At 40.1% G+C, this 17,301-nt stretch overlaps 1 protein-coding gene across 31 annotated transcripts in view; it reads left to right on the forward strand.

Moving 5' to 3' along the window:
* RAPGEF2 (Rap guanine nucleotide exchange factor 2) overlaps window positions 1-14,980 on the forward strand; it is a 960,874-nt gene extending 945,894 nt beyond the window's left edge. For 18 of the 31 annotated variants that reach the window (XM_085641742.1, XM_085641743.1, XM_085641746.1 and 15 more), the window contains one exon: window positions 13,274-14,980. In XM_085641742.1, the coding sequence (XP_085497868.1) occupies window positions 13,274-13,302 (29 nt within the window). In that variant the 3' untranslated portion in view covers window positions 13,303-14,980. Of the gene's footprint in view, window positions 1-12,208; window positions 12,259-13,273 lie in introns of all 31 variants that reach the window. The other 13 variants (XM_085641745.1, XM_085641757.1, XM_085641747.1 and 10 more) reach the window with 5 other exon arrangements.
* Window positions 14,981-17,301: the final 2,321 nt, after the last annotated feature.

The following is a 17,301-nucleotide window of genomic DNA, read 5'->3' on the forward strand; positions in this document are numbered from 1 at the left end:
TTTGCAGAATTCAAATACAAATCTTCAGTGTTAAAAGGAGTATAATATTTCAAGTCCAGGAACGGTGAATGAACAGCGTGAACATCCCAGTCATCAGAGTGCATACCAAGCAAAACCACATCTCCCAATGAAACAAAAAAAACGTATGGAATGTTCAAAATTTGGGTTTGCCATGGATATCGACTGGTACTTTATCCCACACAATGCCATCAACAACTGGGAAGGCTGTAATATTAACTAGGGCTTTATCTCTTTTCATTTCATGTGAAGAGGTGTGAGGGGCCAGATCTCCATCAACCAAGTTCACAGCAGAGCGTTCAGGTAGGTAATGGCAATTAATAAAAAGGAAAAACACAGTCACGAACCCAATCCACATGAAGAGAAACACCATCACTAGCACCATCCAGACATATGTCCAGGGTGGAAACAGGTAAGTCTTTTTGAACCAGGAGATGAAAAGACTGGTACATGTAGTGGGCTCTGCCAATGATGATGGCAAGGAAGATGAATCGGAGGTAAAGCCATTATGGTCCATATAGTAACCACTGGACCCCAGCTGAAACAATGGATGTTGGTCTTCATTTGAAGGTGAATGTCTTGTACTTTTAGGAATGTCAATTATAACATTCACTGGAGGAGAAGAATACTCATTATCTGCTGTTGTCGATGTCGTAGGTAAAACAGACAACTAATCAATTGAAGACTCCATCTCCCCCTCCATTATTTGGGCACCAGTTGAAGAAACAGAAGCCATTGAATCCAATGAAAGATCTCGGCGTGGAATACTTGGGGGCATAATATTCAGTATCGGTCATATGGTGTAGCTTGGCATGTTAGATGGAAATGTAACGATTCTCCTGACAACCAGGTAGTGGAGGCAGGATCACAGTACGGGTGCCTTTTAAACCAAGGACTCTGACCGGTGCACGATATGAAGGACCAAATAATTTTTGTTCTCCACCTTCTCCCGGACCAGATCTCCAACTTTAGGAAGCCAGCCAGAAACCAAAATCAGCACCGCTGGAAGAGGGCAAATGAGCTTCTGCTTGGGAATCACAAGCCTTTTGTAGATCCTGTAACATAGCAGAATGGATAACTATGTCAAAGGTTGCGGCAGCCGCCACACCGTCTAGACTATCAAGGTCTGGCACAAACATTTAAATGCAAAAGAGCATTTCATATGGGGTCCGCCCACCCGGAGACCTTGTCGGGAGATTAAGTGCATGTTGAACTCCATATAGATGAGACAACCAGCCCGACCATTACCTATTACCCTTGCTGTTGAAGATTGCTTTAAGTCACGGTTCATCCGCTCCACAACAGAATTGCCCTCAGGACGATATGGATACGAGAATTGCACCTGCACCCCCAGAAACTTCATCCCATTCCGGTAAGCCTTAGAGGCAAAAGCAGGAGCTGGGCCAGAATGGAAGGTGCCACATTCAAATGTCCTGACAAAGACACGCAAATCTTTTATAACAGTTTGAGCGTCAGCACTACGTTGTGGCCAAGCCCAAAGGAATCTAGTGCACGAGTCCACTGCAACTAAGATAAACTTAAAAGCATTATAAGATGTCAAAGTACCACAGTGATCAAGATAAGTACAACCAAATGGTTGATTTGAAATGTATAGTTGAGTGTGGGGTGGACTTGAAACTGTCAAATGCTTAATCTGTTAACAAATGTCACAGGAAAGTACGTATTTATGTGCCTGTTGGTATAAACCATGCCACTAAAAACGTTTCTGTAAAAGTGAAATAGTTGCTGTCACTCTGGCATGTGCAGAAGCAACTCCTTCATGCACAGCTATGATCAAAGAAAGTCTGTAGTCTTCGTTGGGAATCAGCCGATCCCCAACAGAAGGAATTGTTGCAAATGCCATTTGTTCAGAAGACAAGTGATATTTGTAACGTGAAGGGAATCTCTGTTCCCTCATTCGTCGTAGTAATAGTTGCCAGAATATCATCATCAGTTTTAGTCATAGACCTGGTGGCTGCTGCTACTGGACATGTGGCTACTGCAGATTTGGCTGCCTCATCAACCAATTAATTACCACACGCTGATGTCCTAAAGTATGAATAACGTGTGAGCGGAAAATGTTCCTTAAGAGTGGCCACTCGGACCCAAGGCTTTTTATGCTTAATTGCGCCATCTTTAGAATCACGAAAATCTTTGTGTCCAGAAGAACAAATTGTCATTGAAGGATTCTACACAGTAAAACGAATCGCACTCTACAAGTGTACGAACATCAGGATCCGCAAATTTAAGAGCCAAAACCAAAGCACGTAGCTCTGCCAATTGAGCCGTGCAATCTCCAAGAGACTGTGTGTGCACCAAGGATGATTTAAAATCCCCATCAAAAATCGAACTTGCCACAATGGCGCAGGCTGCAGAATAAGCATGTTTAGAACTAATGGCTTGCTGTGCAGATCCATCAGTGTAAATTATGCATTTGTACTGATCAAGAGGGAGTAATGATAAAGGAGGAGGATGAACATTTTCATATTGTAAAAACTCCTGTGTTTACAAAGAAGTATCAAAGCAAAAGTTAACATCAGCCGACGTCAAAGAGCTAGCTCATTGTATCCAACGAGGATGCAAGGCTTTGGAATTCGGAACGCTAGCCTTTGTGACTGCTTCTAAAGCAGGTACCGGCGAAACCATTAAAATGCGTTTTCCCTGAGCCAGAGAGAGTTCCTTAAGAATAGCCATCTGCACAGCGGTCAAAATCTTTTCTGCAGAAGAGAAATGCATCTCAGCTGGAGTATACAAATGCAATTTATAAGCAAATGGGACCGTGTCCCCTTCATTGAACATCAAGTAAGTAAAACCCAACACTCCTGGTACAATCCTTATGACCAAATTTGTAGAATTGCCTCGTGTTAACAAGAAGTTGGTTACAAGCAGATCAGACTACAGAGACTGAAGAATTGCAGTATGTTCCGGAAGCCAACTGGAAGACGAAAAAGAAGGTTGTATCAACTAGTAAAGAGGTTTGATACGCTGGGCATAATCAGCAATGTATGTCCTCTCAAAATAAAAAAGACTTAGCAAATACTGTAATTTTAAAGTGTAGTTGGAGGTTGCAATTGAGCACATTTCTACAGAAATGATTGAGCTCGTAACCAAGAAAAAGTACCGCCAAGAAGGCGATGTGAGACTTAGCAAAATTAAATTTGTAACCAAAGTTAAAAAATGTGTGCTAATGCAGTCTACACACAAGAAATGTGGCTGTATTTCATCATCCGTCAAGTATGTCATCAACGTACGAGAACGCATTGGGGTCGATCTCATGCAACATTGAAACAATGCATGCAGCAAACATACCAGGGCTATTCTCATATCCCATAGGCAATCTTCGATATCGGTGCTGAATGCCCAACGCACTGAATGTGGTCAAATCGCGGCACTCAGGAGCCAAAGAGCGGGTGAAGAAGCTGTTGGAAGTATCCAAAGTTGTTTTATATTTTTTGCGAACAATGTTGTTTACTAACGAAGAGCTATGTGTGTTCTGAACCGCAAAGGTACAAACATGACAGTTCAAATGTTTGTAGTCTAAAACTATACGATATGAACCTTCCGGTTTCAATGTAGGAAAAAGAGGATTATCCATAGATGAAATGCAGGGTTCAATCACACCCTGGTATTCCAATTGAGTCAAAATGTCACTTATGGATGCCCTCGTGTCACGTTTAGTTGGATACTGTGGTTGGGGCTGAGGTGTCGAACGCTAAGGAATCGCATGAACTGGGGAATCCTTGTCCCAACCCGCCTGATTGCGATATAACGCCGGAGCCAACAACAAAGCCCATTCAGAGGCATAAGCCATTTTATCGTCATCTGGAACATATTGTGAAAAACTAAGTAGAATAATATCTTCCCCTCTGCAGGAATCTAGGACAAAAGGGGAGACCAATTTCCATCCACCAACAAAATATCATAAGAGGAAGTTAGATTTTCCCAAAACACTGTTTTTACTGGGCATTTAATATTGCCCTCAATTTGGAGGATTATTTCATAAAGCCTATCAGGAGGTGCAACTCTATTATCGGCTGTCTCTACTATAATATAAGTGTCCGTTGCTTTCGTCTCCAGACGCTGGTGGAGTGTCTACTGCACTATTGTAACCTCCGCTGCGCTGTCGAGGAGGGTTGCGGCCCAACTCCTATCAAGGAGCAGGGTTCTATCTGAGGCATACTGGGCAGTCGAAGCAGCAACTTTTTTCTTCTGAAATGGGGCACGATATTGAGGTGGTTCCTCCTGCTTACCTTTTACATCAAGCTGGCGCTGCGGGTGACGTCTTGCTTACGCAGACTCGCCTTGTCTTTGATCCTGATGCCCTCCTCCGCCGAATTGTTGATCCGACGATTCCTAAAATGAACGAGGAGAACGAGAATCAGGAACCTGGAACCTCTCAGGTGTCTTAATTTTAGAGCGGTCACGAAAATCATATCTACGTTCAGAAGCGTCAGGTGGAGGCAAATCTGCACAAGACCCAGGCTTCTGTTTTTGCTGCTGCTAATTTTTATTCCATGTCTTTTTAGCAAAGAAAGGGCGACCCTCCTTGTCAGGAGGGGGTTTAGTCTGTGGCTGAGCAGAGGGTCAATCCCCAAACTATTGTGACCCAAAGATGTAAACACATCCGCAACGATAATCGGCAACTGTTGCTGCGATACACTTTCACCGCCGCTAGGCGTTGATGTACTCGTAAGCAAATCACTTCACCTTTAATATTGGCTAGAATCATATTGGAGGCAATACGAAACATTCCCACTAACTTCATCCCCAAATCCAGGGCTGGACCAGCCTTGTGTTCATCTTGTACCTTTTTCCAAACATTCGGTAGAACGCTCATGGAGGGGTTACCAAAGCACAGCGTATACACTTGAAGCAAACACTGTCCCCCAGGTGGTGCAGTCAGCTAAAGCGGGAATTGGACCATTCGGCATACTCATCGTAAGAGTCCTGTGTTTTTCAACATGAGTCGTGTGTGGAAAAACAGCCTCGAGTTGCTCACATCTTTGTGCAAGCCAAAATGGGAAGTCATCACGATTTGGAGGACGTTTGCCCATCACCGAGTTAATCATGATGGGACTAATCACCAGTCCACCGCTGTGTCCTGGAGGCGAAGAAATAACTGCAGCCAGAGCCACTTGAAGTGCAAATTACATAAACTGTATGCCACTTCTGTGTACGTGAATCAACGATGTATGTAGTTGATGTAGCTCCTTCATTGTAAGATTAAGATAATTCCAATGTGGTGTAAAACCAGCCAACACAGGCCTAGTGGCCCCATCAATAGATAAGGGGCCCATGCGAACAGCAGTAACAGGGTGAGGAAGGGTGCCACTAAACCAAATGGTATGCTCCCAGGCCGTCAACTGAACTTCAAGTAATGCATATGGACAATAAGCCGTCGGAACAGCAGCCCTCGTATATTCATGAAACAAATTATCATTCCCATCCACTGCAGGGAATGTAACCCAAGAATAAAAGACCTCGAAGCGAAAAGCAGGGTACGCTTCGACAACAAAAAAAATGTTAGCCCCTGCATTTTGGACTCCATGTTGAGTCAAGAAAGCTGTCACCGCTGCGTGGTTATGTGCCGCAATATCATCCGGTTGTGCCATAGTTGAAATGGAAAAACGGTAGCGCAAAACAGGCTTGATAGAAACCTTTTAAACTTCAAGCTTGAAAAACCTATAAATTAACCAATATAGGATGCTAAGTCCCGTACATCATACGTGCACTCTCGCTCTTCTCCCTAAAAAGGTCCCTCACCAAGTGTGTGCTACCTATTTGTGTATTCCAATAAAACCAAAGTATGTTTGTCCAAACAGCTGCATCGGCATGTTTTGTCTAAGGCCTGGCCAGAACAAAATAACAAGGGGCATTGTTCGACCTTGCACATAATGTTCAGTCAAAATCCCAGGAACATGCAGAGAGTGAACACAGCAATGAGTTCTCATGTGAAAACAGCCATAGAAATGATTGCAAAAAATAGACGTGTAGTAACGTGCGCAAAGCAGCAGGCAGGCCGCAGCGGGCTCATGCTAACTTAGTGAAGACGACAATGTCCTTATGGGCCACGTGACACCCTCAGAGTGTCCAAGCCCTGAATCAGGTGTGAAACCTACTCCCAGAGCAGAGACAGAGGCCTGCATGTGGGGAGATGTTTCCGTTACCCTGGCAGAATGGCCATTTGGACAGTACCCTATAACTTAATTAACTTTAAAGAGGCATCCCTTGTCACAGACAGGTGTCAGAGGCACCAGGACAGGCCCCTTCTTTGTCCCTCTCCAGTCATCCAGACTCTAATCCCATTAGGGAGAGAGCTGCTCAGACTGCTTTGAAGTGACCACAGATAAGGGTTTGCTCGTTTCCCTGGCTACACCACTGGGGTGAGCACTCCGGTTCTGCACAAGGGAAGAAGGATTTTACCATCTTACATTTAGGTAGTGAGGTGTAATAGAGATTGTTTGCAGTAGGGTGCACAGTAAATGCTGCACAAGTTGGTAGGGTAAACTCTAGGAACCTTAACCCCATTGGTTAGGAAGGAGCCTGGAGTAACCCCCACCCACTAGTCGCTACCAGTCATAAATGTAGTATTCCCAGTACCTTGCTCAGAACTTAATGGACCCGAGGAATTCAGAAGAGGACTAAACCTGCTGTCTGAGACCTGAAAGACTGGCCTGCTCTCTTATGTATCCAGGATAAAGAGCTAGACTCCAAGGGAAATACGGCTGACCTGTTAAAGCTATAGGGGAACAGAAAGCTACAAGAGGCCTATCCTTCAACTGTCCTGCTCAGCAGTTCCAGCTGGACATGCCCCGGGATCTGCTGTTTGCCTCTGTTGTAGTGCCCCCCTCCCCCATTTCCCCCCTAAGTTCTGTTCCTGAGATCCTGCAACCCTTGGATATGTCTGGCTGGACTTCTCCTACCACGCCTGAAAATCTGATACTTAAATTATTTTTGATTCCAAAGACCTCTGAAAGATCAGGACAAATGAGGCAATCCGATCTGACCGGAGTACATTGTTTCTGGGCTAGAGAGTTAGCTTTCTCCCATTCAGTGCTTTGCCATAGCAGCAAATCTGATTGAGGGGACCTTCTGGAGAAGGTATCTGGCTTCATGGAGTTCGCTTTGGCCACAACCTGCAGCCTTGCCCTACTGTAAGAATCCAAGCTGCAAAACAATAACTACATGCAAACAAAAAAACTTGAACAGGGAAGGTGCCAAAAGATTTCGGTTGGCAAAGGGACTTTCCTTGGGTGTGAAATTTAAAGCTTTCTGACTTTCCTTCCCAAACAAAAAGTAATGGGTTCACCGGTATCTTGTCTAATGACTAGCTGACCTTTTGGTGCCCTATTCAGCTAGAGCCTGCTGCCTTACCCTGACAAAGTCCCAAGGTCAAATTTACAGCTGGGTCAACCCAATTCCCTTATCCGTCATGCGCTTCATCATAGTTCGCCTCAAATTGCGCTTACGTCCTAGTCTGCTGTGTCCACTTGACAGTGTTTGGTGCTTAAACATTTTTAGCACTATTTCTATGGAAAACTTTTTTAAAAAATCTTCTCTGGTTCCCCTTAATGGACTGTTTTTATTTTGATGTAATTTTATTGATTAAACATTATTTTAGTACTGCATAATACTTTACACATTGCTTCTAGGTTAAGGCTGTCTGCTCTGTGCAATCACTATCAGGGAGTTGAGCTCAGGTTAATTTAGCGATTTTAGTGGTTCACCTTGACAAGGATTGTGGTTATTACTTAAGGCTAGTCATCACCCCCTTAATTAATAACCCAATTTCTTATATTTGTTTCCCAACTGCGGTTTTCTTCATCATTAGATTTCAGAGGTTCTTATCTTAGAGAGTGTCATTCACATTTTCAGTGTGTATTCACAGAAAATGTCAGGCTCTTACCTGTAAAAAGAAACCACAGTGACACTTGCTTTTTAAAGTCATCATTGCCACATTGATGGAGAATACCTAGGCTGGCTCAGAAGAGGATCTTGGAAAAGGTTAATGTACTGAACACTTTAAACCTGAAGGTAAAGGCTGATGCCATCGAGTCTCTTTTACTGTTGGCTTACATGCTATATTTTCCTGAGATTGAATCATTGCCAACAACTTGAAAATTTGGCCATCTGCATTCTGTAGCGATAAATGGCAGGTGTCTGTTGTGTCTAAATCACCATTCAAAAAAGATTGCTCTCCCAATCTTTCATTAGTTACCTTACTTTATTAGTTCAAAAATCAAACTTTGCTCAACGTTTGGTGATTGAAGTAAAAGATAATCTTCAATCATATGACAACATGGCACGACTGTCATACTAAGTCTATTGCCCCCCCCCCCTTATAACAAACTTCAACTTTATTATTATGCGTATAACTTCCCCAGCTGATGAGACTATCTCATTCATACACTACTTTAAAAATATTGGGCCTCGTTTGGAGTATACTGAACAGACAAGCAGTTGGTTCTGTCGATAGTTATGCAATTTATTGTATGCAGAGTTGCTTACATGATTACATCCCATACATGGATACTAGCAAAAAGATAGAAAAGAAACACAAAGGTCCAGACAACTAAATAACTGAGAAGGATGTATATTTAGTTGACACAATATCAATTTCCATAAATCAAACATTTAAGATTCTTGTTCAGTGCATCAAGGCAAATGGTGCTCAAACATTTGTACAAGAACAGTTTAAATGTTCGATAAGCCTGCCCAACATATTCACATCTATAATCTCTTATTGGTGGTTCATCAGTACATAATTTGCCCAGAACCCGGACTTGATTAATATAGGTTGAGTACAAAATTATCCACTTTTCAATCCCCTTAAGAAGCGTGTGCATTATCAACATTATAGTAGGTCTTCATTAAGACTGAACATGGAACAACTTGTGTGTTAGACTGTGCCATGTCAGACCTCATTTGTAAATAACTGCTAAAAACCAATGTAAACTGAGATATCAGGGTTTGACTCTGTATTACAAAAAAGAGTGGGTTTTAATGGGTCATAATCAAATAGTGATCCCCAAAGTTGGTAAAAATATGTAGACACTCACCCGTGTCGGCACGTGGGCTAATCCTCACAATGTCAGAACTGACGGCATAATATGTTCATTGAGCGTGTCCCCTTATAGCCTCTATGTATTTAAAAGGTAATGCAAAATGTCAATAAATGAATCTCACTCCATAATTTGGTGGGTAGAACAATTGTCTGTTAAACACTCACCAGATCCAAAAGGATGGCATGCTGATTTATAGCATCACATCCCAATGCACATAACTAGTGGGGAAGAAGACTTCTAAACAATAAATCCCGATACCTTGTATGTCTTAGGAATTTTTTATTAGGGATATCGATGGTTGCTCGTACCTTGCTCAAGAAGAACTCAATGTGATCCTGTATGAGGCACACATCCTCCTCCTCTCGAAAGATGATGAAGAAGCGGCATCATGACGTATGCATGCGCGCTTACCAGGGTGGCTGCCTGTGTGTATGCGTTCCTTGCTTGGAAAGAAAGGCAAAAAAGCCTTGCAACTTTGTATTACAGCATGTTGCCCAGAAGAATATTTGGAGAAACCTGTATTAGTGTGCGCTTTGTCATAGCACAAAAATTAAAGTGGAAAATTAGAACATGATATCTGGTGCAAGGGGTGTCTGCGTGAAATTGAAGATTTTGGGTTAAAAGAACAACGTTGAATGTCAAATTCAGATACATTAAGTGAACTGCATCGAAATTATTGTGTGCGTCTATTTTGCACAGCCACACATTTGCATTGTTTTAGGTTTTAAAGGACACCGTTGGATGTTACAGTCACATACATGATTTCCGATCATATGTAAATCTGCATTAGAATGATTGTATACATTTCTTTTGAACGGATTAACATTTGCCTTGTGTACAATATCTATGAGTGCAAAAACGTCATATGTTGTATAATCATCACAAAACCCGGCTAAGTGTACAATTTCTAATGATTATACATTGCTATTAATAGAAATCTCAGAGAACATAGCGGATGGATTAAGCATCATTGTTTGAAGAGGATACACATTACACAACGATTTCGATGTAAAGCATAGCTTATTTTATGGACAAATCTTCTATGTCAATAATGTTAGCAGTAACCTACCCTCAGCCACTTTCGAAAACAGCAACCAGTTTGGTAGTTTACGTTGAAATTGATGTGTAATGTATATCACCTTTAAACAACGAAGCCGGGTTTTGTGATAACACAGCTTGTGACTTTTTTGCACTCGTAGCAATTGCAACAATTGAAAATATAAAATGGCATGACTATGCATCTGAGCACTTCAGTCCACAGTCAAGAAAGAATGCTTTGTTGGGATTATTGAATATGCCTTTTCACCCATACCTCTGATTCCAATAATAACCATTGAATTCAAAACATCCAAGATGAATTTCATATTAGTAGCACCCACGTGGGCTTAGCAGATGTAGTTTTCAAAACGAATGCAATTAGCACAACATAGTGTGATATGATTACCTGTAGTCTGGGATTTTTTCACAATGCGAAAGGGAAAGAGATCATCCAGACCCTCAAAGCTTACAATTAGCAGCATGAATCCTGAAGGCTTAGAGATTCAGCATTTACATCTTCCATAAAATTGTTTTTATGGAAATCATTAACAAATCTAGAAAACTATAAATTAGAAAATGTTAGCAAAATGCTGTACACACATAAATTGGTGTGCAAGTGTGCAAAATGGTATTGCATGGAAAGGAAAATAGATCAATTAGTTTTGGTGAAATAGCGTGTGAGTTTACTAGAATGTTGCCATAGTTATGCATATTTGTGTCCATTTGTCATCTATAGCAGCATACACAGAGAATCAAGTGCAAATGTTTAAAATACCAATTATATAAAGATTCCTAAATGGAGCAAACAGGCTATACCCTCCGCATTTGGCACTAGTGCCTTAGTGGAAATTTAATTTCGCACTAGCAGCACTAATATAGCCATCTTTTGAACCAGTGTTTAAGATTGAGATAAAGTTCCTTTTCCTAAAATAGCTTTTCAATTGTAATCCCACTATTTAGAAGTGTATGTGAATTGCAAGCACTGTCAATAGACAAAAACTATTCGTGTATATATATTCAGAGATAAGGTAGTTATGAAAAGCCACCCACGGTTTACTCCTAAGGTTGTGTCACACATTCACATGAACCAAAATATTAAACATCCTGCCTGAAAAGAGCAATACTTTCCTTAGATGTTAGAAGAGCATTTATGTATTTATTTAGAAAACGCAAACCTATTTGGAAAGCGAATACTTTTATCATACCACATGCTTCTCAAACTTTAGATATGATTGCTACAAAAGGGACAATTGCTTAATGGATTGTGTAAACCATCCAAATTATTTACAAGTTAGCAACAAAAATACTACTAAACAATCCAAATGCACATTCATTGTCAGAGTATCCTTACCCTCTTTAGCTAATCTCACAATAAATGACATGCACTGTTGCCACATGGTCTTGAATACATTCCTTTGGCAAACCATTATAGTATATTAAGTCACAGAAAGAAGCTGTTGTGGGTCATTAGATCAGACTCTAAAAATATTTATCTAGTAATACCCTTCCTTCAAATTCTCTTTTATGACGGGAAATAACCACTACAAAACACATTCACAGCATATGAATCTAAAAGAGAACGCAAGCTGCTAAATTGATCATTTGCTTACCTGTAACAATGGAGAAAATGCAGTGTCCTGTATGTGGATGTTTGCATATTAATGTTACGCAACAAGGGGAATTGCTAACATCACCACTTATACAATGGTGCATTGATTGCTACTCTTCTATGGCTGTGCCACTACAGTTTGGTGATAAAGTGAAGAAAAGTTAATGAAGAAATGGTTAGCATGTTGAATTGTTTTTGTTGATTTGAAGAATTTCAGCATATGCACCCTCTTATGTTTTCCATCACTCTAGTCTATATACATGAGATAAGTTGTAGATCACAAATTTACTGAAATGTTCTTTTTCACATTTGTGTATCAACTTCATCGAAATTTTAAGTTTACACTAGTTGTAAATGATAGTTTTCTAGTTCTCTAGGTTTTCTTAATTCAATTTTCCAGAATATGAAGAAAAAGCTATTTGAAGGAGAAAATAACATGTTTTGCCTGAACAATTTAATTTTGTATTCCTTACCACAGTGGAGGAACATAACTGAGTTCAGGCCACCACATTGAAAGCTCCTAATAAGGTGTGTCCAACTTTGCATGGTAAATTATTTCTTTAAAAAAAAGGGTATTGCTTATTTTTGATATTTTATTTCTGTTAGATAGGAAAAAGCATTGGAAGTTCTGGTGAACGCTATTAAAGTTCCACCCTGTCCAAAGTAGATATTAAAGGTAATTTATGGGAATCCCCCAAAATGAAATTCTTCAAGGGATGGCAAGACTTCTTCAGCTAACTCTACAATGAAGCTACTACAGTTCTGCAGATGTCTGCATTGTGTTATTATCACTAATGACTAATATTTATTATTAAATGACTTTCTTGTATTATACCTCGAGTTAGCAAATAATGAAATTCTGTAAATCTACTTGTTAACTTTAGTCTTTAACCTTGAGGTGCGCTCTGCTGCCTTTCGGTTACGTTTGCGCTATAGAAATACCATATACAGGTAAGGTAATGACCAATTAGTACAGGTAGATAATTTATTCTTTTGAAGTATGGCTTACTTATTTCTTTTGGAAGGTTTTGTTTGTGATATGAGAATGTGAGGGGCATAATTTAAGGTGAAATTATCGTATAAATAGAGAAGCTCTGCTACTTGGGATTTTTAATACATACCATTAGACCAATACCTCTCTTCTTTGCACATGTAGACTTGAGCTTTCGTAAGTTTAAGCGATGATAAGAGTGGCACGAAAACAACAGGTTTTGAAATCAAAAAGCATAAAAACATTTCATTTGACTACCGTGTTTTATCTAGTAGTGTATGACAAAGATACTTTTAGTTCCATAAATTCTTTAAGATCAGTTTACACATATCTGGAAAATACAATATTGAAGTGCAAGAGTCCTTGGAGGTTGTAATTAGATTTCCAATGATCAAGGGAAACTGCAGTCATTGTACCCCAATTACTTCATTTTCTTCATATGCAACTTCCATTGCATGATACTTTCATATATAGACTGTTGTTAATCTTTTAAATGTACTGAACATCTAGTGATATGTTTACCTTTCTTCCTCTCACCCTTTTTTCTTTTAGTAGAAGATGAGCAAGTCTCCGCCGTCTGATTGGGAATAGGATGTTTCCAGATCCAGACTGAGCCACCTTAGAAGGACAGCACAAGAAGAGGACCCATCTCCGAACATAGGAGCCTTGGAGAAAGGATGGTGGACCCATTTGCCTCCTTCCCTGCCTTAAAGCAGCATGGGGCTTCTTCTCTCCCTCGCATGTGAAATACTGTGAAGAAATCACCCTGGCACTTTTTAAAAACTGTGTTGCTTGAAATGCACAGCAGTCTCTGAGCTCCTACTGTCGCTGTCTGCCACTTCACGCACTCTCATTCCAAACTTCAAGATCACCCAATCATGATGGTTATTTCTGGCTGCTGCGCTTCTCGATGCCTGCAAGGTTTATTAAATCTTTCTTTTAGATTTTTTTTCGCAGTGCTAGCACTTTGTCCTACTTCATCTGTGAAGGCAGATAAGCCGGCAGTCAAACCTACTTTGGGCCTTTTAGACTTTGAAGAATGCATTGAAAAGATATGAGTACACCATGTGTGTTGGTTGGTTGGTTGGTTTGTTTACAATGCCTCTTTTTCCTATATTTGAAACTTTTGTTTTCAGAAAGCAGATCTGTTACATCTGATGAATTACAGTATTATTTCACGCAATTAAGTTATGAAATTTGTTTTTGTTACCTATAGAACATGCATTTTTTGAAGAGGATAATCGACTGGATAATATTGCAGTGAAGGAAGCTTTGGGTTTATACAGCTAGTTCTTAGCTGTTAGTTTTGACCTAATCATGTTGGCCCCTTAAAGACTTGGTATTAACTTCAAGAGTAAACAAGCCTTTTTAAAGTGACAACAAATATCTTGGTGAAAAACACCAGCCTTTGCAACGAAGGATCTTTTGGTTGAGGACAATGGAACTGTTCATGGCTTTATAGGACACTTGCTTGTGCGGAGAAGGCTGACGTGTAGCAAACACTTGCTCACAGCTGCTATGACCCTTTAACTGAAATGACTCCTCTTCCTACTCTCTATTTTTGTGTTGTCTTTGCACAGACTCCGGAAACGTGAAGGCTGCCAATCCGAGTAGTACTCAAATGTGAGGAACTTCTGGTCTTGGATCTTTTTTCCATTGAACTCAGCTGATCATATTGATCAGTAGATACAAGTATATATAGTTTCAACTTTAAAAAGTTTTAAAAAATTGAGAAGAAAATACTATTTGCAGTGTTTTTTTCACTGTATCAAATGTCAGTGCTTTATTTAATTACTCTATATTCTGTAATCATGGCTTTTGTCTACCTTGCTTCTATATCACATTGTCTATTATGCATTTGTAATTTTACATGTAATATGCATTATTTGCCAGCGTTATTACCTAGGCTATGGACCTCATGTGCATATAGACAAGACAGAAACCTAGCTCTTATCACAAGTTGCAGAAATGTTATATACGCATTAAGTAATTGTAGAACCTAGGACTGCTAATCTCAGTTCGCTCTGTGATGTCAAGTGCAGAATGTACAATTAACTGGTGATTTCCTCATACTTTTGATACTACTTGTACCTGTATGTCTTTTAGAAAGACATTGGTGGAGTCTGTATCCCTTTTGTATTTTTAATACAATAATTGTACATATTGGTTATATTTTTGTTGAAAATGGTAGAAATGTACTATGTTTATGCTTCTACAGCCAGTTTGTACAGAGCTGGAAAATAAATAAATATAACAAAACATTTTGGTTGCCCTATGGTTTTTTTATAGCTAAATTCCTAAATGTTGCTAATTTCGCTTGTACAATAAAAATTTGGCAGGCATGATTTAAGACTCAGTATGAAATTTGAAAATAAACCGCTAAATGTGTGTGAATGGAATACTAATTTGTTTTCAATAGGTGGCACATGCAAGACGCAAAAATTCCCTTTTCAGTTTGTTAAAGTAAGCCATTGTAAAAGATATTGACATTCATATTCTTTCATTTGGCCACTAGTATTTTGTCTCAACCAAACCATTCCGTTTCGTATCCTTGATTTTCTGCTACGTATTTCATTGTCATTGTGTAATCTCACAACCTCATTATTCTGCGAAGCTGCGTAGACCACAGATCCCTGCCATGAAATGATAAGGTCTTCTTGATCTGGTATATGTATAGCTGCTCCCTTTCACCTGTAATAAAACTTGTACTTTATTGAGGATTTTGAAGCCTGGAGGGCTTAGTTTAAAAGCAACGAAGATGACTAAACCCAAATCTAGGATATCCAAAGGGAATGGATCACTTGACCTGAGTAACCAGGATTTGCAACATTCGTGTATTCTCGTAAGGCGATATATCTTGGTTCTCCTCCCTGTTTTTTAAAAACGTGACCGCATCATCATTGGGTTTCTCTTTAGTTGTATGCTACCCTGATCCGGAGTTGAACCACTGGTTATTGCAGTAGTGATCAGGAAAAAATTGGATATGTGAGTGCTCTAGTGAAGTGAATTCTTAAATGTGGTGCTACAAAACTCGTATATCTAGATGGTGTTTTTAATCAGTCTAGATTCGAGATTCTTTAAAAACAGTGTCGTGCGTAGGATGACCTGTTATTGGTCTACCACACTGAATGTCCATAAAAAGGTCGACGTGTTTCAGCCCTATGGTTTGCCCAGATGGGTCAGGGGGGCTTTCTTCAGGACCTCGGAAGATAAGAAAGGCTGTGTCTTGTCACAGTCTTAGTGAATCAAGGCGTATTTCACTTGATTCTGAAGTGGTCAATTAGTACCTGTTCAAATGGAAAGAAACCAAATTGGAATGTCATACTTCATTCTTTAGGTGCTGTTCAATAATGTATGTTCAACATGATGTCTCTTCACATTAAAAGAAATCAGGAACTCAATTATGCTCAATGAAGAATTAAAGTGACTAAAAGTAACTAGAAAATGGCAGTTCTTTATCCCCGTATTGTAGTAAAGATAGGGGGTCTGGGGTGATTATCTATTTTTCCATTAATGGCACCATATTTTGAGAGGTACTGGTTTTAGTGTGCGCTGTCAATTGGTTGAGGTGGTATGAATGAGTAGTTCCAGAAGTTATGCCTTGTGTTGTTTTGTTTTTTAGGTGCCCCACACAAGGCTCTTGTGATATATGGTCATTTGTTAAGTTCGTTTTAACTCAGGTCTCGACATTACAACGTGTCACCAACGTGTATGGCAGATGCAGGAAATGGTACGACTGCACTGAGGTACTTGTGGTTAGTGAGACGGGTGTATATTTCGTGGAGCTCTCGTATTATCAAGTGTGGTTGGCTTGTGTGTATCAAGGCGTGTCTGAGGTGTGAATGGCAAACACTCCCAGTTTCGCTTATTAGCGGGAGTCCTTGTAAATAGATTTTAGCATGGCTGGTGTGTGGGTGATTTGGCACTCTATGAATGGTGTTGCGACAGAACAGTTAAATTAGGCAATTACGAGTATGAAGCGCATAATAACGCACTAAGACGCTAGCTGGTTAAGCGTCTCAAGGCGTGTCTGGGGCTTGTGTGGTTAAAAAATCCCAGTACGTTCGCTTAATAGCGCTACGCCCTGTAAATGAATTTGCGTATTTCAGGTGTGTGAGTAACTTGGCACTCTGAGTGGCGTTTCGACAGATTTAATTAATTCTGGCAAGTAAGAGCAGAGGCTCATCTAGTTGGAGCAACAAGTACCCGTCAGTATTCTGAGTATACATATATAAATAACTAAACATTCATATTTTGCAACAATATTTAGGAGGTATATCGAGCGCGTATGGTGAGCGCGGAGATTGTTTAAAGTGCAGGCATACCTTTAAGTCCTGAGTAGCGGACTTCTTCAGGCAGCCGTAGAGCGCATTGACCTGCTGCGTGGTACAGCACGACTTGTGCTGGCTCTTCCGGTGGCAACCTGGATATGGTTGGCTGGGGAGTTGCAGAGTGTTATGTATCCATGAGTCGATATGAAGGAAAGACTACTGGTCTAACTTTTGTGTTTAGGTGGAAAACCAGTTACATTTTTTTTAAAAGATGTTCAATTTTTTAAAAAAGAGATATGTTCTATATTA

This window comes from Triturus cristatus, chromosome 2_2 (assembly GCF_964204655.1).
Source record: "Triturus cristatus chromosome 2_2, aTriCri1.1, whole genome shotgun sequence".
In the NCBI taxonomy this organism is placed as follows: Eukaryota; Metazoa; Chordata; class Amphibia; order Caudata; family Salamandridae; genus Triturus; species Triturus cristatus.